General features: G+C 40.3%; 1 protein-coding gene across 3 annotated transcripts in view; it reads left to right on the forward strand.

The window, feature by feature from the left end:
• RAD54L2 (RAD54 like 2) overlaps positions 1 to 24,632 on the forward strand; it is a 123,982-nt gene that overhangs the window by 46,844 nt on the left and 52,506 nt on the right. For all 3 annotated transcript variants that reach the window (XM_041761072.1, XM_041761073.1, XM_041761071.1), the window contains one exon: positions 1,092 to 1,284. In XM_041761072.1, the coding sequence (XP_041617006.1) occupies positions 1,146 to 1,284 (139 nt within the window). In that variant the 5' untranslated portion in view covers positions 1,092 to 1,145. The remainder of the gene's footprint in view (positions 1 to 1,091; positions 1,285 to 24,632) is intronic.

The following is a 24,632-nucleotide window of genomic DNA, read 5'->3' on the forward strand; positions in this document are numbered from 1 at the left end:
CTTTTGGGTCTGCAGTTGAGAAAACACAGAAGGCAAACCACTTTGCTGGGTAGCCCATATGAAGGTCAGCATGGTCAAGTATGGTTACTGGAGTTCAGAAAAGGGAATTGATTCCAGAAGACTAGGGGCAGTTGACCAAGACTTCTTGGAAGAAATGGAGCTGGAACTGGGATAAGAGGTAGGGCAGGGCCTGAGAGTAGAGATGGTTATAGGAGCCTGAAGCTCCCCACATACTTAGGAAGAATGGCAGTGTGGTGCCTGCTAGATGCCCTCCATCCAGGTGATTGGAGAGTGTACTATCTTCTAGGTGGTACATTAAGGCAGCTCCAGGCAGGACCCACTCCTTGTTTCCTGAGTACTCCCAGTTACTCTCACTCCAGGGCTCTGCCCTTGCTGCTCACTCTGCCTGGAACACACTCCCTCCAGATGTCTGTGTGGCACCCTCTGGCCTCTGATCTCCTTCTGGCATAGACCAACTCCCCAACATAATTTGTTGTGCTTCCTATTGTGTCCCCAAAGCCTAGTACAGTGTCTGTGATTAAATATCCTTAATGTATATATGTATATGTATGGATATATCAAGATATGAAAAATTGGTGCTCAGGAAATTGAAGGAATGAAGAAATGGAAATTCTGAGACATAGAGTGTGTTTGTTTTTTCACTTTAAAATATTTTCTTAAGGGATCCCTGGGTGGCGCAGCGGTTTGGCGCCTGCCTTTGGCCCAGGGCGTGATCCTGGAGACCCGGGATCGAATCCCACATCAGGCTCCCGGTGCATGGAGCCTGCTTCTCCCTCTGCCTGTGTCTCTGCCTCTCTCTCTTTCTCTCTGTATGACTATCATAAATAAAAAAAAAAATTATAAAAAAAAGTCATGTGTTTATAAAAAAAAAAAAAATATTTTCTTAAAAATTTTTTTTTCTTGTCCAAGCACCTAAGAGAAGCTTGAGCTGGCAGAGTCCCCAAAACATATATTAGTGTCAGTGCACTTGTGAGGAAGGTTGAAATTCATCCTTGGCATTTTCTCTTTGAAAGATTCCTGTTCCTAAGTGAAGTGCTTGGTGATTCTGATGCCTCTTGTCCTCCTTGCAGGACCCCTGTGGTGGACCATGAGTCGGTAATGCCCACTGAGGACCTCTGGGAGCCATGTCAGACGAATCCGCCTCAGGGAGCGATCCAGACCTGGACCCGGACGTGGAGCTGGAGGATGCGGAAGAGGAGGAGGAGGAGGAGGAGGTGGCAGTGGAGGAGCACGGCAGGGATGATGCGGAAGACCTACTAGATGGTAAGTGGCTCTTAGTGAGTGACATAGATGGCCTTATCTTTTCTTGTCATGGGTTTTTTTTTGCTGGGAGAGCATGGTATTTTCACTTGGATTTCTTAGGTCATCTCTTGTGAGAAGGCAGAGACTGGTAACAGCAACAGTTAACCCATATGCTGTTTTTCAGGAAATGGATTGTCCTTCTACAGAGGCTTCACTTTAGTGCTGGAAGAAACATTAGTGTTTAACTTGTCTTTGACAGATGTGCAGGTTCCGATCCAAAGATTTGAGAGTGAAGCATTCTTGCCCAAGTCATAGAGGAGTCAATGGCAGAGTCCTTGTGGTGAGACTTTGTGGTCTGGAGTCATGGATTTATCAGGTGGCCATAGGCAGGCATGGGGGTAACCATGAGTTTCCTGAAATTATAATTCTTCTTGTATGGACATGAGGGGATTATGTGGGGAGAGATTCTCGGATGGTAAGTTCACCACTCCAGAAAGTTTATTGCATCTCCTGTGGTGCTGCTTTGCTTTTCAGTCACTACCAGTAACTGTAAATTGCTCCTAATGGGAGAGAACTGCACCTCCATAGCTAGTAGACCCTCTGGACTCCTATTTGACCACCCTTTCCTTTGCCCCCAACTTGTTAAAGTTCCATTGACTTTTTCTTTTCATCTTTGGTCTAATGTCAGGTCATCTGGCCAGCCACAAGGCTTCTCAATTAACTCTAGCCTCTCATGACATAGGATTTAGTTGTTTGTAAGCTTCCTATTGACTGAGGAATAGTTTTTGTCTGTTTATAACAAACCACCTTGGTAGAACTGAGCATTGCAGGAGCCTAGGAAAATGTGTGCTACTACTCTTCTCCAGATTCAAAAAGAATGAACATTGGTCCTTTTTCTTTGCTGAAGTACTATGTTCAGTTCTCATTCATCCTAACAGATGTCATATGGTTCGGGGATCAGTTTTCCCTCATTTATAAGTGTCTAGGAGTCTCTGCTTCATTTCCACTTCACTGCTGGGAGAGAAATTACCATTTTAATTTATTTTTTTCCTGATATGGTTTGCTATCCACTGCTAGTTTGTTCAATTGGAGTCTCCCCAACTGGTTCTGTAGTTCCTTTCTATAAAGTGGAATAAATAGAAATAGTGGAGGATAGTGCTGGAGGGGTACACCATCAGACTGTCTTACTTGGCTCTCATGGTTCTTAAGATGGCATTAGAGTTCCCAGGTGTCTGCATCACTTTTTGCTTTTTATCATTTGGGTTCTCAGAATTATATTTTCAGGCACCCCTTAGAATCTTGTCAAGTTTAAATTGGATTTTAGATGCTCCTGATGGGTATAATGGATATATACACGCTGTCTTCTATCTTGGCTTCTTGGAATTCTGTTTTCCTTGTTAGATTCTTAATTATTAAAAAAAAAAGTCATGCTTCTGTGGACTTTATTATTATTTATTTAGAAGTGGTGAGAATTTAATTGTGGTTTGTTTCAGAATAGTATAGCTATGTAACTGGAGTGTTTCTGTTTTTGTTTTTATTTTATTTATTTATTTTAAAAAAGATTTTATTTATTTATTCATGAGAATACGCAGAGAGAAAGAGAGAGAGAGGCAGAGACACAGCAGAGGGAGAACAAGGCTCCATGCAGGGAGCCTGACATGGGACTCTAGGATTATGCCCTGGGCTGAAGGCGGTGCTAAACTGCTGAGCCACCCAGGCTGCCCTGTTTTTTGTTTTTAAAGATTTTATTTATTTGAGAGAGAGAGCATGAGAAAGCATGAATGAGGTGGTGGAGAGAGGGGAGAAGCAGGCTCCTGCTGAGCAAGAAGCCGGACACAGGGCTCGATCCTAGGACCCTAGAATCATGACCTGAGCTGAAGGCAGACACTTAGCCGACTGAGCCACCCAAGTGCCCCATGACTGGAGTTTTTAAAAAAGAATGTATATATAATTCTCAGATGAGATGATTTTTAAAAATTTGAAATGAATTATTTTATTACTTATGAAGTTCGGAGTCTTAAAAAATATATTCCATAGGTACTGTCTTCTTCTCTTGCTCTACTAGGGTATTTCACTTCTTGGAATTTGATCAATTTTTGATGTTTCACAGTAGTTTTCGAGCTCTAATCATCCAGTCACTCCCAAATAGAAGTGATACTTCTGTTACTTGTGGCAACTCTTCCTCTGTTTTAGAGCTTGTAGTTTTCCTGGTTCTCTCATTTTGAATACTGCAATTTTGCTGAACATCTGAGACCTGCCTATTTTTTCAGTCTTGCCCTTCCTGCCTTGGCTTGCTGGTCATCCCACAGTCTTAATGGGTAGAGCAGCAAGCTATTCTAAAATTAGAAATAGCTATGAATAGTCTTAGCTGGTATAATGTGATGTGGCCTTTTGTTCTCTTAGAGCAGTGTTTCTCAACCTGGGATGATTTTGCCTCCCAGGGGACAATTTACAATGTCTGAAAACAGTTTTGACTGTGATGACTTCTGGAAGGTAAGGGAAGGATGCTACTGGCATCTTGTGGGCAGAGACCAGGGATGTTGCTAAGCATCCTACGTTGCATAGGAAAACTCCATCCTACACATAATCGTTGTCCTCAAATATCAGTAGTGCTGAGGTTGAGAAATCCTTTCCTTTTTGAAAGAAAAGGAAAAGACCTTTCAGCTCCTTTTTTTTTTTTTTTAAGTTTCATCTCTACTGGATGACAATAACTTACTTTTATAGGCTTCCTCCTCATTTACACAAACATCTGAATAATTCTTTTATTTTTATTTTTATTTTTTAAAAATTTTTATTTATTTATGATAGTCACAGAGAGAGAGAGAGAGAGAGGCAGAGACACAGGCAGAGGGAGAAGCAGGCTCCATGCAGGGAGCCCGACATGGGACTTGATCCCGGGTCTCCAGGATCAGGCCCTGGACTAAAGGCGGCGCTAAACCGCTGAGCCACCAGGGCTGTCCGATTTTATTTATTTATCATGAGAAACAGAGAGAGAGAGAGAGGCAGAGACACAGGCAGAGGGAGAACCAGGCTCCATGCAGGGAGCCTGACGTGGGACTCGATCCCTGGTCTCCAGGATCACGCCCTGGGTTGAAGGTGGTGCTAAACCATTGAGCCACCCAGGCTGCCCACTTTCAAACTTTTTAAGGATGAACTTACCAGGGCACCTCTGTGGTGCAGTTGGTTAAGCGCCCAACTCTTGGTTTTGGCTTAGGTCATGATTTCAGGGTCATGATATTGAACCCCACATCAGCTCTGTACTCACTAGGGAGTCTGCTTGAGATTCTCTCTGCCCTTTTCCCTGCCACTCCTGCTTGTGCTTTCTTGCTTACTCTCAAATAAATAAATAAATCTTAAAGAATGTGCTTATGTTTTTTTCCTAATAAAAACAATTAAAACTATAAATTTCCCTCTAAGTACTGCTTTAGTTCATCCTCTCACAGCATTTTAGCACACTTTATCCTACTTGATTATCTTGATAATCCTGTGTGTTAGGTAGGGCAGATATACCTTAGAGATGAGATTGAGGCTCAGAAAAGCAAATGGCTCACTCTATAACTTTGGCAGAAAATGACAACGCTGGGCCTTTGGTTTCCAAAGTGGTGCTCCTTTTTCAAACCCATGCTACTTCTGAGACTATAGATTCATGTAATTACCTTGCCTGTGATGGGTTGCTTTCTCTCTCAATTTGTGCTTTTAGGAGAGAGGTTGATTGGTAATACTGCTGACTAGACATGAGAGGATAATTAGAAGTAATAGCATGAGTAAAGGCATAGTAGAAGGGCAAGTATGACATATGCTAAAGAATGATGACCTATCTTATTTGGTATAGAACTGGTTACACATTAGAGGGATGATCAGAGTGAGACTGGAGTGATAGCCTGGAATCAAGTTAGGGAGGAGTTAGAATTTGTTTTAAAGGCAGCATGGGAAAAACAAAATAAAGGCAACATGGAATTGATGGAAGTTTTTACAGAAGAACATTCATTAGACCTTTAATTTTTAGGAATGTTATTTAGCAGTGTACAGAAGAGATGGCTTGTAGATAGTAAAGACCAATTAGGTCTGTGGTAGCACTTAAGGTAGGACTTTCTACCTTTAGGTAGAAAGGTTAGTGAGTATTTGAACTGTTGGGGTCACTTCACCCCATAGGAGGAGTAAAAGGTCAGAGTTGTTCTGGTGGAATTCATAGGACTTGGTGACTTATTGCATATGTGGGGCAAGTTGAAGATAGAACAGGTAAAACTTGGGAGGATGATGAAATCTATACAAACGTGGGAAGAATGGGATAGATAGGAAGTGGGTGAGGGAGTTAGAGATATTTTTAGCTTTGCTATGTTAAGTTAGGGCATTGACTCCCCTTGATACTGATCTTTGAATGTTGACATGTGGGATAGCAGTCTGAGAACATGGAGGCTTTGGCTTTAGGGGAGCAGCACCCTGATTTTGTCTTTAAAAAGTTGGGGAGAGGGGCCCCTGGGTGGCTCAGTGGTTGAGCATTTGCCTTTGGCTCAGGGCGTGATCCCAGGGTCCTGGGATAGAGTCCCGCATTGGGCTCCCTGCACAGAGCCTGCTTCTCCCTCTGCCAATGTCTCTGCCTCTTTCTCTGTATTTCTCATGAATAAATAAATAAAATCTTTTAAAAAAGAGTGGGGAGAAGACTGCTTTCCATTTCTAACATATTGGGGGACTATGGCATGTTGTGAGACATTTTGGATTGGTTTTTCATTCCCATTTTTTTCTCCTAATGTCTGTGTTGGATTTTCTCTATTCTCTTGGAATGGTGGGAGAAATTAGATGGCAGCACCTTTAGGGTCTATCATTATCAGAGGCAGAAGTTCACAACCTGGTGCTTCTGGAGATGGCTAAGTGGCTCATTTGGTTAAATGTCTGCTTTTGGCTTGCGTCATGATCCTGGGGTCTTGGGATCGAGCCCTGAGTCGGGTTCTCTGCTCACCTGGGAGTCTGCTTCTCACTCTCCCTTGCTACCCCTCCATGCTTTGTGCTCTCTCTCTCTCTTTCACATAAATAAAATATATATATTTTTAAGATTTTATTTATTTATTCATGAGTGACATAGAGAGTGAGGCAGAGACAGGTAGAGGGAGCAGTAGACTCCCTGCAGGGAGCCTGATGTGGGACTTGATCCTGGGACTCCAGGATCACACCTAGAGCTGAAGGCAAACGCTCAACCACTGAGCCACCCAGGCATCTCAATAAATAAAATCTTTAAAAACAAAAAAAACCTGGTGCCTCTGGAATTGACTTTCCTTATGAAATGTGGTTTTTCTGGCTTGGTATTTTTTTCTAGCTCAGCTTTAGGTCCAATATCTTACCCCAGATAAGATACTTTGAAATATTTAGATGAAGGAAACTCCTAGAATAATTTAGCTTTTATAAAAAAGGTTTGTTTTCAGTTGCTGGTTTTTTTTTTTTAAGATTTTATTTATTTATTCATGAGAGACACACAGAGAGAGAGAGAGAGAGAGAGAGAGAGAGGCAGAGACAGAGGCAGAGGCAGAGGGAGAAGCAGGCTCCATGCAGGAAGCCCGATGTGGGGACTTGATCCTGGGACCCTCGGATCACGTCCTGAGCTAAAGGCAGACGTTCAACTGCTGAGCCACCCAGGCGTCCCTCAGTTGCTGTTTAATGTGTGTTTTAGTGGATGTGAAAGTAAGACATGGCTTGTTCATGTCACAGAGTCCTATGTTTACTTAGCTTTGTAAAGAGATCTTCCTTTGCCTTGGTGGTTTGTTGGCACATTTGTTTTCCTCAGCGTCACTCCACTCTAAGCCTATAGTAGATTCTTCCTTTCATGGCTTTGGCAACCACAAGTGATAGAGTTTAGATCAAGAGATATTTCCAAGTGTTTTCCCATCTATACAAATGGCAAAAACCTTAACATCTGTTTCCCCAAGGTAGTTTTTTGTAACCCTTCAGCAGGGAGACATGGGAAAGAAACCTGAACCTAAATATGCCCTAAAGGTTTGGTGAGTGGAGGAGATGCTTAAAATTTAAGATATTTATTAAATGAGAACTTGTATTTCTTGTTAACATTCACCTGGATTAATGGATCCAGTTCCTAATTTTGCTTGTTCTCCAGGTGCATGATGAATCTTAGTTAATAATATGATTCCTTCTTCCACTACCACTTGCACTTCTCGTAGGCTACCTTTATTCTTGTGAAATATTTGCAAGGAAAAGCCAGATGCCCCACTTCTTTCCTATGGTATTTTTACTTTATTACCCGTGTCAGTTTCTCCAGCCTTTGCCTGGTTCTCTAGCAGGGTTCTGGGGCTACCACTGCCCTTTTCTTCTGAGAGCATTCTACTCATTGAAGCTGTTTGGCCCATGTTGTGAGCAGCCTTCTTAAGCTAAGAGAAGAGTAGGGTTTTTCTAAAGGAGTTTTACCAGAGAACAAACCAAAGCTCTAGCCAAAAACTGCAGACTAAGAACTTCCTGGTTATTCTAAGAATGATTGTTTGCTGAAGAGTTTTATTTCCAAACTTGGTTCCTTGGGTTGTGGTAGGCATATTGGAAGTTTATGGAGCTTCAGGATGAACATGATAGACCTTGTTGGAGTGCCAATTTTATCAGGAGATTGGGGAGAATGGTGTTGGGGCTTGAGGGTTAGTACTTTAACTGGTAAGGAATTAAAAACATTTTTGTAATGAAAATTAGGCATAGAAACTAGAATTCATATGCATTTTTAAAGTAAAATAGGATTTTTTTCAAATAAATTTTAGAGTAGAGTTTGAATGATACCCTGAGAGTCCCAAAAGGATAAGAACGTTTTCTGCAGGCATTTAGGAACACCTCAGTGGAAACATTTGACAAGTCCTAGTTTAAGTTAGTCAAGATCTGGCCACAGACTGCCTTGATGGGTACATCTTTTTAGAATGTGAAGGCCTTTTTCTTCTTTTTTTTTCTTTTTCGTTTTATTCTTGTCCATTTTACATGGCATATCAGGGTACTGAGATCCTGGAATTGCAGTTAGATATATTTCTTCTGGAACCTGCTTCATAGCCATCTTGTTGACAGAAAGCTAACTCTGGCCTCAGGCTGACCTTCTTCATCTTGTACCATTGGGTAGGGAAGGCTGATCTCCTTCTCAACCCCTAGATCTCTGACTCTCCTGCAGGAAGTTTGCTTTTTGCTTTTTCTCTGACCCCTTTCTGTTTGTCCTCTTTGCTTACAATGTAAAGAATCAGGGGTAAAATGTTCTAGGCAGAGGGCCAGGGCAAAGGCTCTGGTTGAGAATAAATTTGCTTGTTTAAGAATCAGGAATGTAGAAGCCATGGTGGCTGGAGCTTAGAGTAAAGGCCAGAGTGGTCTGGGATGACAATAGGCAGGTCCCTCAGCAGGTAGGGCCAGTGGTGGCAGTTTGAGATATACTTGGAAGCCCAGGTTTATTTGTTTGGGTCTTAGTCATTGCTCTTTCAGATCCTCACTGTGAGTTCTGGACATATCAGTAAATGGTTAACACCCTGCAGTAAAAGTCATGCTCTCTGAGCAGCTGGAAGTGCAAGAACTGTGGGAGAACTTCCAGAAATTTGTACTAAGATCAGAATGTGTGGTTTTATTTCATAAAGAATTGCACCTGGGATGAATGGTTTCAGCAATCTAATGGGAATCCTACCCAATGTTCTTTCCCTCATATGGAAGCCCCCAGAGCCCTTCACAAGGCAGCATAGGTTAATGGAAAACTATAAAGTTTGCACCATTTATTATGGTCTCTCTGTCACATTAAATATCCTTATTTTGAACCTAGATTTATTTTCTAAGAATAGTGTTGTTTTTTTTTTTTTTTCTAAGAATAGTGTTAAAGAAACATTATGGACCCTATGATTGCCTAATGTCCTAGATCCTTCTTTAGAGAATGTGGCTAGAATTTGGATAATATTTCAAAATCTGTAATGCCAAGTGGCTTGTTGACTTTATTATTTTTTTTGTGATTTATGTGTGTGTGTGTGTGTGTGTTTTTACTTTACTATTTAATAAATTTGTGACCATGAGTAATATTTGTTTTATTAGGTAAATTTTGGAAATACAGAATATTATAAAGGACACAAAATCACTCATAATTCCTTCAGCCAGAGATAGCAAGATATTTTGTCATAGTTTTTCCTGTCTTTTTGCTATGCAAATATGTATTTTTACAAAACTAGAATGCTATTGTGTATCCCTTTTATGTGTGCCATTTAAAATTCTTCAGAATTATGGTGGCTTTGTAATTCCATGATATTCCACTTATTTTTACTTTTCTGTTTATATTTAAAAAAAAAAAAGTAAAAGTAAAAAGAATGGTGGTTGGGCAGCTGGGGTAGCTCAACGGTTTAGCACCGCCCTTCAGCCCAGGGTGTGATCCTGGAGACCTGGGATCAAGTCCCACATCTGGCTCCCCGCAGGGAGCCTGCTTCTCCCTCTGCCTGTATCTCTACCCCTCTCTCTCTCTCTGTGTCTCATGAATAAATAAATAAAATCTTAAAAAAAAAAAAAAAAAAAGAACCGTGATCGCCAGGGCTTTAGAGGGGAGGGAGGGGTGAGTTGGTAGAGCACAGGGGATTTTTAGGGCAGTGAAACTACTCTGTATGATACTATAATGATAGGTACATGTCATTATGTATTTGTCCAAACCCATAAAATGTACAACATCAAGAGTGAACCATAATGTAAGCTATGGGTTTTGGGTAATAATGATGTGACAGTGTAGGTTCATCCACTGTAACAAATGGACCACTCCATTAACAAATGGGCAATATTGATAATGGGGCATGGGATCAGAGACTCTAAATGCAGAAAGGGAAGGATAGCCCCCCCACATACATATACCGAGGGATACCCTTAATCCTCAAACCCTATCTCCCCTCGCCTGTCTCAGTGCCTGAGATGCCACCATTTGCACCCCCTTTCTGGTTAAGATAGCGACTCCTTATTTTACTGCAAACATGTTTGTATTTCTCATGAAGCCATTGTCCGTCCTGAGGAAAGCTGGCTGGCTCAGCTCCTCATCAGTTAGCATTAGAGCTGTGGCCCAGGGGCTGGTGGGGGTGTTTTGGTGAGGAGCAGATACTGACCTCATTGTGCCCTGACACTGCTGTACCCTTTACATGGAGAGAAGAGACTCAGGGTCTCAACCGGGAATAAAAATAGGTTCTCGGGGTGGCGGGGGGGAGGCTATGCGAGTGTTAGGGCAGGGATATATGGTAAATCTTTGTATCTTCCTCTCAGTTTTGCTGTGAACCTAAAACTCTGGGAATATCCTGTGCCTCCAGTCTTTTACCCAGTGTTTTCAGCTTCCATTTATGATTCCTACCTACCTAATTTCTTAATATGGTAGCTGCAAAATGGTGACTTACCTGATTCTGTTTCCTTCTACATTTATTTGTATTTTTTGGTAAAGATGAGTTTTCCCTCTTCACTTTATTTTTCATCATCATCATCATCATTATTATTATTTTAGAAATACCTGTAGGGTCTCAGATCCTTTTTTTAAAAATTCAATGTGATAGAGGCATCTGGGTGGCTGAGTTGGTTGGGTGGCTGAGTGGGTTATGTGTCTGACTTCATCTCAGGTCCTGATCTCAGGGTCCTGGGATCGAGCCCTGTGTCGGGCTCCATGCTCAGTGGGGAGTCTCCCTATCTCTCTTGCTCTGTCCCTCCCGCTGCTTAAATAAATACATAAAATCTGTAAAAGAAAATTTCAGAGTGATAGAATCCATTCTGTTGTTCATTTTGATGCTCAAATTGTCATAGATTTGGCTAGTGGGAGCGTGAGTGTGTTCCAGGTAACTTCAGTGTTCTTTGACATGTTTCCTACAATTTATGAACACTACCTTTTCTTTCTGGCACAGCAGTGTTCCAGGCCTACCTTGTATTTTCTCTGTTCCAACCTGGGAATTGGCTTTTTCTCCAAAGATTCCTGGTTTCTTTTAGAAGGAAATGGTACTGAGAAACCAAGATCTGGGCTATACATGTGTTCAGTACTTCTGGGATATCATTGACTGTAGGTTCTTTTTTTTAAATATTTTATTCATTTATTCATGAGAGACATACAGAGAGAGGCAGAGACATAGGTAGAGGGAGAAGCAGGCTCCCTGCAGGGAGCCTGAAGCAGGACTCGATCTTAGGACCCTGGGATAATGCCCTGAGCTGAAGGCAGACGCCAACCACTGAGCCACTCACATATCCCTGATTGTAGGTTCTTTTGGTCTGTAGAGCTAGGAAATATGTTTATTTTAAAAATTGTGTTCATGAACAATGCTCTAAATTTTAATCCTTTTCCCATTCCATATTTGAAGTCCCTTCTCTCATGGTGAGAACCTGGTTCTCAGTAGCATCAGTGTATTTTTTCATTTGCTCGATTTTACGGTAGACTCAAAATAGTTTCAGAGAGTTCCATTACAGACAATAAATCTAAAGTTCAATAGTGTGTTTTTTTTTTTGCAGTTTTTTTTTTTTTTAATATATCCCACTTAAGCTGTATAGTCAGGGTACTGTATATTGGATTTTTGTTTGTTTTTTTCCAGCTTTATTGAGGTTTAATTGTATGGTATGTATATACCCTTAAAACTCTCATCAAAATCAAGATAATGAGCATATTCATTACCCTGAAAGTTTCCTTATTCCCTTTTGAATTCCTTCCTTTTTTTGCCCTGAACCCTGTCCCTGTTGAAGCACTGATCTGCTTTCTGTCCTTATTGGTTATACTTTCTAGAATTTTGGTATAATTGAAACCATGTAGGGTATTCATTCTCTTTTGGGGCGTTGGGCCTCTTTCACCTAGCATAATTATTTTCAGATTCACCTATGTTGTGTATATCAATTGTTCATTTCTTTTAATTGCTGCATAGTATTCCATTGTATGGGTATACCCCAGTTTATCTATTCCCTGTGGGTTCTCCCTCCTTCCATCTTTCTTTCCTTTTTGTTTTGCGCTATTATAATTAAAACCATTATGAACATTCATATATAAGCCTTTGTATGGATATGTGCTTTCATTTTACTTGGATGATGGTTTTTGTCATCTCTATTAGCTATCCAAGTCATAGGGAATCAGAACTGAGAATTGAATGTAATGACGTTTTGCTAGAGACTTCTCTTTAGATGTTCAGTGAATAAGATTATTTGTCTCTCTGTAGGTCCAAATGACTATTCTCCAGCCCACCAATCACCATCTATTTATAAGACTCTTATTAGAGTAGGCTATTAAATGCATTCGTTGAAATGAAATTCTTTTAAAAAGATTTTATTTATTTATTTGAGAGAGAACATGAGCAAGGTGAGGGCAGAGGGAGAAGCAGGCTCCCTGCTAGCAGAGATCCAGACATGGGTCTTGATCCTAGCACCCTGGGATCATGACCTGAACTGAAGGCAGACACTTAATTGACTGAGCCATCCAGGCACCCGAAATGAAGTTTTTGTGGGAAAGGTACCTAATAGAGTCTTTTAGGAGTCAAATTATGTAAAAAATCTGTGTAGTCCAGTGAGTTTCAATGCCTAAAAGAGTGGCAGGTTGCAAAGAGAGCAGAGGACATTAGGAGTGCAATACAGTGTGCAAGAGTGGCAGGAGAAAGGAATGCATTCACTTAGTCATTCAGTAATATTTATTGAGCACTTACTCTTTGTTAAGCATTGTCATGGGCATTGAAAATATAACAGGGCATCAAGACAGTGTGGTACTGGCACAAAAACAGACACATAGATCAATGGAACAGAATAGAGAACCCAGAAGTGGACCCTGAAATGTATGGTCATCTAATATTCGATAAAGGAGGAAAGACTATCCATTGGAAGAAAGACAGTCTCTTCAATAAATGGTGTTGGGAAAATTGGACATCCACATGCAGAAGAATGAAACTGGACCACTCTCTTTCACCATACACAAAGATAAACTCAAAATGGATGAGAGATCTAAATGTGAGACAAGAGTCCATCAAAATCATAGAAGAGAACACAGGCAACACCCTCTTTGAACTCGGCCACAGTAACTTCTTGCAAGATACGTCCACAAAGGCAAAAGAAACAAAAGCAAAAATGAACTATTGGGACTTCATCAAGATAAGAAGCTTTTGCACAGCAAAGGATACAGCCAACAAAACTAAAAGACAACCTACAGAATGGGAGAAGATATTTGCAAATGACATATCAGATAAAGGGCTAGTTTCCAAAATCTATAAAGAACTTATTAAACTCAACACCAAAGAAACAAACAATCCAATCATGAAATGGGCAAAAGACAATGAAGAGAAATCTCACAGAGGAAGACATGGACATGGCCAACATGCACATGAGAAAATGCTCTGCATCACTTGCCATCAGGGAAATACAAATCAAAACCACAATGAGATACCACCTCACACCACTGAGAATGGGGAAAATTAACAAGGCAGGAAACAACAAATGTTGGAGAGGATGCGGAGAAAAGGGAACCCTCTTACACTGTGGGTGGGAATGTGAACTGGTGCAGCCACTCTGGAAAACTGTGTGGAGGTTCCTCAAAGAGTTAAAAATAGACCTGCCCTACGACCCAGCAATTGCACTGTTGGGGATTTACCCCAAAGATTCAGATGCAATGAAACGTCGGGACACCTGCACCCCGATGTTTCTATCAGCAATGGCCACAATAGCCAAACTGTGGAAGGAGCCTCGGTGTCCATCGAAAGATGAATGGATAAAGAAGATGTGGTTTATGTATACAATGGAATATTACTCAGCAATTAGAAACGACAAATACCCACCATTTGCTTCAACGTGGATGGAACTGGAGGGTATTATGCTGAGTGAAATAAGTCAATCGGAGAAGGACAAACAGTGTATGTTCTCATTCATTTGGGGAATATAAATAATAGTGAAAGGGAATATAAAGGAAGGGAAAAGAAATGTTGGGAAATATCAGGAAGGAAGAGAGACAGAACATAAAGACTCCTAACTCGGGGAAACGAACTAGGGGTGGTGGAAGGGGAGGAGGGCGGGTGTTGGAGGGGAATGGGTGATGGGCACTGAGGTGGACACTTGACGGGATGAGCACTGGGTGTTTTTCTGTATGTTGGTAAATTGAACACCAATAAAAATTAATAAAAAAAACACTAAAAAAAAAAAAAGAAAATATAACAGGGCATAAAATTGCCTCTACACATGGGATTTTTATTCATTAGGTAGAGACGATGTTGCATTCATTTTATGTAGCATGGTCAAGAAGGACCTCACTTGAACTGGTGACTTTTGAGTGAGCCATGAAGGAAGTTAGGGGGCTAGTCTGGTGATTGTCTAGGGAAAAAGCATTCCAGACAGGTAGGATAGCAAGATCAAAGATCCAAAGGCAGGAGCTTTCTCAATGTGTGAGAGGAACAACAAGGGAGCCATGGTAGCTGAAGCAGAATATGTCTGGATGAGAGGCTAGCCTTGGGATCAGACCGTGTGGGGCATTATTATGTGAGATGGGAGCTACTAGAAGGTTTGAGCAGAGGAATGAGATCTGGTCTAGGTTTTAAAAGATCACTGTGATTGATATGTAGGGAAAAGGCTAAAGGAGATAAGGGCAAAAGGCAGAGAGACAGACTAGGAGGATACTGCAAGATCCAGGCAAGGAAAAAAAAAAAAAAGATCCAGGCAAGAGGTGATTGGTGGCTTGATGGTTAGTAGTTAGATTCTGGATATGTTTTAAAGATAGAGCAATAGGGTTTGTTGATAAAGTGAATATAGATTGTGTGAAAGAGAAGACAAGGATGGATTCCAAAGTTTTTGGACTGAACAACTTGAAGATGCCATTTGCTGAGCTTGGGAAGATTGAGGGAGAGGAACAGATTGGGGACAGACAAAGCCTCGTTTTGGAGACATGTTAAATTTGATAAGTTGAGATATCTAGAAGGCAGTTAGATTATGGAGTTGAAGTTCAGAGGAGAACTCTACATTGAAGATAAAAACATGGGATATATCTGTGTATAAATATATATCGTGGGACAGGATGAGATCATCCCAGAAATAAGAGAAGTTGAGAAAAGTGGTCTGAGTGACTAAGTGTTAGGCACTCAGCGGTGGGGAGGGGGATGAAGATGGTCTAGGAAACAAGACCGAGGATAAATGGCCACTGAGGTTGTAGAAAAGAGAAAATTGCTAAGGTAGCCCCCCAAAAAAATTATTTCAAGGAAGAAGTGATTAACTGTGTCAAAGTCTAGCAATAGCCAGAGTACTATGAGGAATAAGAATTGACTGTTGGATATTTGCAATTTTCATAAATTAATCAATGTGATACATCACATCAATTAAGAGAAAGGATAAAAACTGTATCATCATTTCAGTAGATGCAGAAAAAGTACATCCATTCATGATAAAAAACCCTCAATAAGGTAGGTTTAGAGGGAATATACCTCAACATAATAAAGGCTTTATATGAAAAACCCAGAGCCAACATCATTGTCAGTGAGAAAAAACTGAGAATTTTTCCCCTAGGATCAGGAACAAGACAAGGATGTACACTCTATTTTTGTTCAACATATTCCTGGAAGTTCTAGCCACAGCAGACAACAAAAGAAATAAAAGACATCCACATCAGTAAGAAGAAATAAAACTTCCAGTATTTGTAGATGACATGATTATATATATAGAAAACCCTAAAGACTCCACCAAAAATTACTAGAACTGATAAATGAATTCAGTAAGGTCACAGGATACAAAATCAATATACAGAAATCTGTTGGATTTCCATACACTAATAAAAAAGCAGCAGAAAGAGAAATTAATAGTCCCATTTACAATTGCACCAAAAATAGTAAAATACCTGGGAATAAACTTAACCAAAGAGGTAAAAGACTTGTATTCTGAAAACTATAAAATATTGATGAAAGAAATTGAAGACACAAGGAAATGGAAAGATATTCTACATGCTCATGGATCAAAAGAACAAATGTTATTAAAATGTATATACTACCCAAAGCTACCTACAGATTTAACGCAATCCCTACCAAAATACCAACAGCATTTTTCACAGGACTAGAACAAATAATTCTAAAATTGGAATGGAACCAAGAAAGACCCCCCCAATAGCCAAAGTATTCTTGAAAAAGAAAAAAATTGGAGGTATCACAATTCCAGACTTCAAGTTATATTACAAAGCTGTGGTAATCAAAACAGTAAGGTTCTGGCACAAAAAAATAGACACACAGATCGATATAACAGAATAAAAAGCCCAGAAATAAACCCACACTTACATGGTCACTTAATCTTTGACAAAGGAGAAAAGAATATGCAAGGGTAAAAGGTCTCTTCAACAATGGTGTTGGGAAAACTGGGCAGCTACATGCAAAAGAATGAAAGTGGACCACTTTCTTACACCATACATAAAACTAAACTCTAAATGGATTAAGGACCTAAATATGAAACTTGAAACCATAAAAATCCTAGAAGAGAGCACAGGCAGTAATTTCTCTGACACTGGTTATAGCAACATCTTTCTAGATACGTCTCCTGAAGGCAATGGAAACAAAAGCAAAAATAAATTATTGGTACTATATCAAAATAAAAAGCTTCTGCACAAAAGGAAACAACCAACAAAACTGAAAGACAGCCTACTGAATGGGAGAAGGTATTTGCAAGTGACATATCTGATAAAGGGTTGTACCCAAAGTATATAAAGAACTTACACAACTCAACACTGAAAAAAAATCAAATAATCTAATTAAAAATGGGCAGAAGAGATGAATAGACATTTCTCCAAAGAAGATATCAAATGGCCAACAGACACATGGAAAGATGTTCAACATCACTCATCGTCAGGGATGCAAATCAAAATGACAGATATCACTGAGTGATATCTCACACAAGAAACAAGTGTTGGCGATGTGGAGGAAAAGGAACCCTAATGTGCTACTGTTGGTGGAATCCAAACTGGTGCAGCCACTGTGGAAGACAGTATGGAGGTTCCTCAAAAAATTAGAAATAGAACTACCCTGTAACCCAGGAATCACACTACTGGGTATTTATTTACCCCCAAATTACAAAAGCACAAATTCAAATAGTTACATGTACCACTATGTTTATTGTGGCATTACTTAGGATAGGCAAATATGGCAGCAGCCCAAGTATCCATCAGGAGATGAATGGATAAAGAAGATGTGAGGTGGATAATACTCTATACTCACTCTGTTGTGAGTATTATTTGGCCATTAAAAAGAATGAAATCTTGCCATTTGTAACAATATGGATGGATCTAGAGAATATAATGCTAGGTGAGATAAGCCAGTCAGAGAAAGACAAATACCATATGATTTCACTCTTATGTGAAATTTTAAAAATGAAGGGGAAAAGAGAGACCTAATAAAAAATAGACTCTTAACTATAGAGAACAAACTGATGCTTACGGAAGGGGAGGTAGGTGGAGGCATGGGTGAAATAGGTGAAGAGATTAGGAATATACTGTTTTGTTTTTTTTTTTAAGATTTCAGTTATTTATTTGAGGGAGATTTTATGAGCAAGGAGAGGGGCCGAAGGAGAGGGAGAGGCAGACTCCTTGCTGAGCATGGAGCCCAACGTGGGGCTAGATCATGACTTGAGCCAACGTTAGCCACTTAACTGACTGAGCCACCCAGGTGCCCCCTTAATAGACTTATCTTGATGAGCACTGAGTAAGATATGGAACTATTGAATCACTATAATGTACATCTAAAATTAATATAACACTGTTAACTACACTGGAATTAAAATTAAAGGAGAATAATTGGCTGTTGGATTTAGCAGTATGGGAGTCCTTGGTGCCCTTGATGAGCAGTTTCCATGCCATGATAGGGGCATAAACAAGAAGAGGTGGAGAGGGATCCCTGGGTGGCGCAGCGGTTTGGCGCCTGCCTTTGGCCCAGGGTGCGATCCTGGAGACCCGGGATCGAATCCCATGTCGGGCTCCCGTGCATGGAGCCTACTTCTCCCTCTGCCTGTGTCTCTGCCTCTCTCTCTCTCTCTCTGTGTGTGACTATCATAAATAAATAAAAATTTAAAAAATTATTAAAAAAAAGAAGAGGTGGAGAGAAATTGGAGACCCCAAGAACAGACCGTATTTTTGAGGAGTTTTGGTATACAAGGAAATCAAAACAGTAAATGAAGACCAAGGAGAGGCTTTTTTAAAAGTTGAAAGGTTTTATCTTAACTTTTTGCCAATGGGGCTTTTCAGGTAGGGAAGGAGAAATAGATGAGGCAGGAAAATTGGGGGCAGTCCATACTGCCTAGGGCCTGGGAAAAAGCCTTTGCCTCAGCTGCTAAAGGGGGCCCTCAGGCCAAAGTAATCATCTTCATCTAAACTTTTGTGATCTTGGGCAAGACCTTGCTAAGCCTTTTAGGTTCATTTCCACAAGATGAAATTCTGCAACCTAAACTCTAGATCTGTTGTTTTCTTGTTCTAGATGAGGACAGGGAAGGATGGGCATGTTTTTTAGGAACTAAGAAGAGAAATCACCAAAGCAGAGAAAAGGGCTATGAATGAGCTTGAAAGGCCAGTTTAGCCATGTGACTGAATGCAGTACAGACAGGGTAAATAGATCTCTATTGCATTTCAGCATTTTTTTCTCAACTTATATGACCAGCACCGTTCCTTAAATTACAGATTTAAGACAAAGGCGCTTGGGTGGCGCAGTCAGTTAAGCATCTGATTCTTGGTTTTGGCTCAGGTCATGATCTCAGGATGCTGGGATCTATCTAGTCCTTTGTCAGGCTCAGAGCTCAGTACAGAGTCGGCTTGTCCTTTTCCCTCTGCTTTTCCCCTACTCCTTCACTTGCTTGCTGTCTTTCTCTCTCTCTGGAATAAATAAATAGAAGTTTGTTTGTTTGTTTGTTTGTTTGTTTTCTTAAAAATTACAGATTTAAGACAGATCTTTTTTTTTTTTTTTAGATTTTTATTTATTTAAGTAGACTCCACACCCCACATGGAGCCCAATGTAGGGCTTGAACTCACAACTCTGAGATCAAAGACCTGAACTGAGATCAAAAGTTGGATGCTTAACTGACAGAGTTATCTAGGTGCCCCAAGACAGATCTTTTTATTTTTTTATTTTTTTTTATTTATTTTTTATTTTTTATTTTTAATTAATTTTTATTGGTGTTCAATTTACCAACATACAGAAAAACACCCAGTGCTCATCCCGTCAAGTGTCCACCTCAGTGCCCGTCACCCATTCCCCTCCAACACCCGCCCTCCTCCCCTTCCACCACCCCTAGTTCGTTTCCCAGAGTTAGGAGTCTTTATGTTCAAGACAGATCTTTTTATTCTGTATTTGTTTTATCCTCCTTCTCCGCTGCCCCAGAAAATTGTATAACCTTTTCCTAAGACAACTTGAATATCTGTCATTGGACTGATCTTTCAGAATAGCCTAAATTGAGAGTGTAGAGTGACATTTAAAAAAAAAAACTGTTCTGAGTGTTTTTAAATTTTAATGTTTAATTTTTTAAATTAAATTTTACGTCGTTAACATACAACACAGTATTGGTTTTGGAGTAGATTTCAGTGATTCGTCACTTACATATAGCACAACATGTGCCTTCCTTAAGAATGCAAACTAGGGGAGGCCTAGTGGCTCAGCAGTTGAGCATCTGCCTTTGGCTCAGGTCATGGTCCCGGGGTCCTAGGATTGAGTCCCACATTGGGCTCCCTGTGAGGAGCCTGCTTCTCCCTCTGCCTATGTCTCTGCCTCTCTGTGTCTCTCATAAATGAATACATACTATCTTTAAAACAAGCAAAAAAAAAAAAAAAAAAGAAAGAAAGAAAGAAAGAAAGAAAGAAAGAAAGAAAGGGAATGTAAACTGGTGTAGCCAGTCTGGAGAACAGTATGGAGGTTCCTCAAAAAGTTAAAAAATAGAATTATATGATCCAGCAGTGGCACTACTAGGTATTTACCCAGAGGACACAGAAATACAGATTTGGAGGAGTATATGCACCCCAATGTTTACAGCAGCATTATCAATAATAGCCAACCTATGAAAAGAGCCCAAATGTCCATCGACTGATGAATGGATAAAGAAGATGTGTAGGTAGGTATATGTGTGTGTTTGTATGTATATGTGTATATATATATACACACATACATTCCATTATATATACATATATGTGTATATAATGGAATATTACTCAGCCCTCAAAAAGAATGAAAACTTAACATTTCCAATGATGTGGATGGAAGTGACTGTATTATGCTAAGTGAAATAAGTCAGAGAAAGATAGGTTGACTTCTTGTTAGAAATGAAGTAGTGCAAATTTTAATACCATTTCCTGTCCTTTTCTGCATTCCAAGCTTAAAAACACAAATAGGTAGAGTTTGGGTGTGCTGGGAGGAGAAGATTGTTTTAAAATCTGCATTAGGAAAGCATGTCAGATATTGACACAGTTGTTCTGAGTGACTTTGAAGGACCTTTAACCCTCTTCCCAATAATCCAGGGGATGGGAGCTTCTGATTGTGGGTTTAATTTGCCTTTCCCTGATTATTTAAGATCTTAGCCTTTTTCCACATGCTTATGACCATTTTCACTTTTGGGAAGTGTCTGAACACATTTTTTGGAGCATTTTTCTTTCCTTTCATCTGTATCTTATTGATTTATAGAAATTCTCCATATCTGGATATGAATTTTATTGGGTACACTTACACATACATCTTTCCCTTCTATATTGCTTGATTTTTCACCCTCTTAATTGAGTTTTCTTCTTCTTCCTTTTTTTTTTTTTTGCAGTTTTATGCTCCTTTTTCGATTGTATTTTTGATGAATATATGTTTTAATTATAATTAAATTTTTTTTTTAAAAGAAAAATCAAGCAAGTTTATTTAAAGTTATTTCACTGATTAGTACCTTCTCACAAAAACTCCCCCAGAAGACACCTTTTTCTTTATTTGCCTCTTCTCTTTGCTTGACTCACAAGAAGAGTCATCTTCCACAGCAAAGTTGGGAACCTGAATATTTTCCAGTGTCTCCCTGAGTTGATCCACCTCTGCACGATATTCATCCAGCTGACCTTCTAATTTTTCTCTCCGGAGCCGTTCGTACTCCAGCTGGCCCTGCAGCTCCTTGATAGTCTTTTCAGACTCGAGCTGTTCTTTCAGATTTATTTTTTCCTTTTATGTTTAGTGCTTTGTGCTACCTCAAGGTTAAGAGGATATTCTATTTTCCAGAAGCTTTAAGTGTTTTTTTTGCCTTCACATTTAGGTCTGTGATCCATCATGAATTGATTTTTGTATGGTATGAGGTAAGGGTCAAGGTTCATCCCTCTGTTCCCCAAATATGATCATCTAATTGATCCAGAATTCTGTATTGCATTTTCTTACACCTTTTATTGTAAACCGAGGCACAGTACATATGTAGCTCTTTCTCTGAACTCTATTTTTTTCTACATAACTTTCATGAAGGGAAATGGGAATAGAGGATAAATTATGCAGTATGGTGGCTAGTGGCTAAGAGCATGAACTCTGGAGACAGATCAGTCACCTGGGTTCAAATCCTGTCTTTACTATGTACAGCTTTTTGAGCAAGTTTCCTTATCTGTAAAATGGGAATAATTATAGTATCATCTACTTAATAGGGCTGTTTTGAGAACTGAATGAGTTAATGTTATTTATGTATGTACATAAATTCCATGCCCAGCACGGAGCCCAAAGAGGGACTCCAAAACTCTCAACTGTGAGATCAAGACCTGAGCTGAGACCAAGAGTCTGACACTTAACTGATTGAGCCACCTAAGTGCCCCAATGTTTATAATATTTGTAACATGAATCTAACTGATAGTAAGTATTATTGGTGAGGTGAGCCTCAGTGCTTCTGGGGAAAGTTCTAGTGACTGGAGCAGTTGTTGTTTGGCCTCCAGCATGACTGGGGAGGCAGTGCATTGGGTCCGTTGTCTAGTAGGGCTCACCACAGACCTGTTGCGGAGTCTATAGCCATTCGCTAGCTGCTTTCTCTGTCCTGACTTCAGAGTTCCCAGTTACCTTCCTGAAGGGAAGGTTTTAAAATATTCTCTGAATCGTCTTCTGAAGTTTTAAAGTAATCTTTGGTCCAATTAAGAGTATAGAAGCAGGGTGTGCCAGTTTAAATAAAATTCCCCAAACAGCATACCAAGAGAGAAAGCGACAGTTATTAACCTTTTCTCCACAGATATATTGACAGGCACTGCAGCCTAGCAATCTTGGGAACACACTGAAATAAAAATAAAAAGGAAGAAACCTTAAAGAAGGCTTTCAAGGAGCTAACCTTCAGGCAGAGACCTGAAAGAGAGTATGGGTTAGAAGTAAATTAGAAATTAGAATCTAATACATACCTGTTAGATAAGGAGGTGGGGAAAGAGGGACACAGCATCATACTTTTGAGACTAGAGAGCATGGTGTGGGTGGAGGAGAAGTACTTGGTGGTCAGAAAGAAGGCTGGAGGCTAGCAATCTTGAAAGGCCTGATGGATTTTAGGTCTTATCCTAAGGGCAGAAGGGACCATTTTAAAGTGTTTTAAAAGATCCTGAGTGCCTGGAAACTGACTGAAGTAGATTCAGAAAGCTCACTCTGCAGTGTGGATTATAGGGGGAGCAGGCTGGAGGCAGGGAGACTCTAGAGGCCAGAGCAGGAACCAGACCCGGTAGTACCATTGTGTGGAGAGAAGAGGAGAGAGATATTTAGGTACCTTCTTCAGGCATAGAATTCATGACTAAATATTAGGAGAGGAAAAAAGGAAGGATGAGGCTTGGTGGAAGTCTAAAGAGTTGCTGCTCTGGTGCAAGGTGCTAGGAGAGCCGCTATGGAATGCTCTTTCACCATAGACTTTGTACTTCTGTTCTTAGCCACTCTTTTAATTATCCCCTTCACCCATCGGGAAGCAAGGCTGCAGTGTGCTCCTGGATAAGTACATATTTTCTTTGCCCACAGAAAAGGTTTGTTGTTTATTTTTTTTATTTTTATTTTTATTTATTTTTATTTATTTATGATAGTCACGGAGAGAGAGAGAGAGAGAGAGAGAGGCAGAGACATAGGCAGAGGGAGAAGCAGGCTCCATGCACCGGGAGCCCGATGTGGGATTTGATCCCGTGTCTCCAGGATCGCACCCTGGGCCAAAGGCAGGAGCCAAATCGCTGCGCCACCCAGGAATCCCTGTTGTTTAATTTTTAATGTGATCGATTGGAAAGGCCTTACCTTTCTTTCTCTGATCAAAGTCACCCTCTATAGTCTTTTGCATTCATAGAGTTAACATTTAAGGTTCCAACCAAAAGACTGTTCCAAAGATCTGTGATGTGCACTAGTTTATTATTTTGCCAAGATGTGACTTTCAGTGATGCTCTCTTGAGGATGGACTGTGGGGACTGGTCATTGGGCCCAGCCCTCCACAGTATTTGCTTCTCAACCTACCCACTTCTCTGCTGTCAGATCAGAAATTCTGATCATTTAGAGTCTGAAGGGATCATTTAAATATTTCAGTTACACATGAATGCATTTTGTAGAGGAAGTTATGTGCTGTAGCAGGATTCTCTAATTGGGGCATTTTATGAAGGTATCTTCTCTCTTTCTTCCTGTGCTTTCCCACCATGATTTCTGTTGTGAAGTCTGATGTTGTGCTTGTGAAACCGCAGTCTTTGTTCATAGCCTTTTCTCAACTAACGAGTCCCTCTGGGAATTTTGTGGCTTTATTTTCTGTGGTTGTAGCCTCAGTGCTTCAAAGTGTTCATCAGTAGAATGGAATAGTAAAAGGAGTTTCTGTTAATTTACAACCAACCACCACCCCACCCCCACTGCCATACGGGTTACTAGCATATTTTTGTTTGCCCATTGGACCAGTTTTACTGTCTTCTTCACTCTTAGGTTCACAGATGCGAGAACAATTTTGGAGGATTATCACCTTAGTTTGTGTACCCAAGTCCTCTCTCAAAAGAAAGGGAATGAGCTATTGGTATTTATTTCTTTGCTAATTCCCTCTTAAAAGAGGCAGCACTTACACTGTCCTAGTTTACTCTTGCTTATTGTGAATACCCTTACATGGGGCCCTAGTGGAGTTCTCATGCTATGGGAAGAGTTGATGTTTTTCTGTGCTTCTGCTACCATTTAAAATGGATTTCCAGGTGGGGGAATGTATGTGGGGCTTTACCAGCCTGAGCTCCAGAGGGAGGGGCCACAGATCCTTAAGGCCACAAACAGACTTGTTCTCTTCATTCTTTTAAAATCCTCATTTTGGGGATGCAGAAATCCTGATTGCTCCTGTAAATCTCAGCTTTCAGGCTCAATGGGGGTGCCAGGAGATTGCTTTCTAACCTCCTTGAGAGAGGCTTGCCAGTTGGAGTTCCCATGAAGAGCAGGAAGCCCAGCATGGACTGACATGGCCCTTGAACTAGCTCCAGTTCTGATACCTCTTACTGGTTATATAACATCAAG

Source organism: Vulpes lagopus, chromosome 7 (assembly GCF_018345385.1).
Source record: "Vulpes lagopus strain Blue_001 chromosome 7, ASM1834538v1, whole genome shotgun sequence".
Taxonomy (NCBI): domain Eukaryota; kingdom Metazoa; phylum Chordata; class Mammalia; order Carnivora; family Canidae; genus Vulpes; species Vulpes lagopus.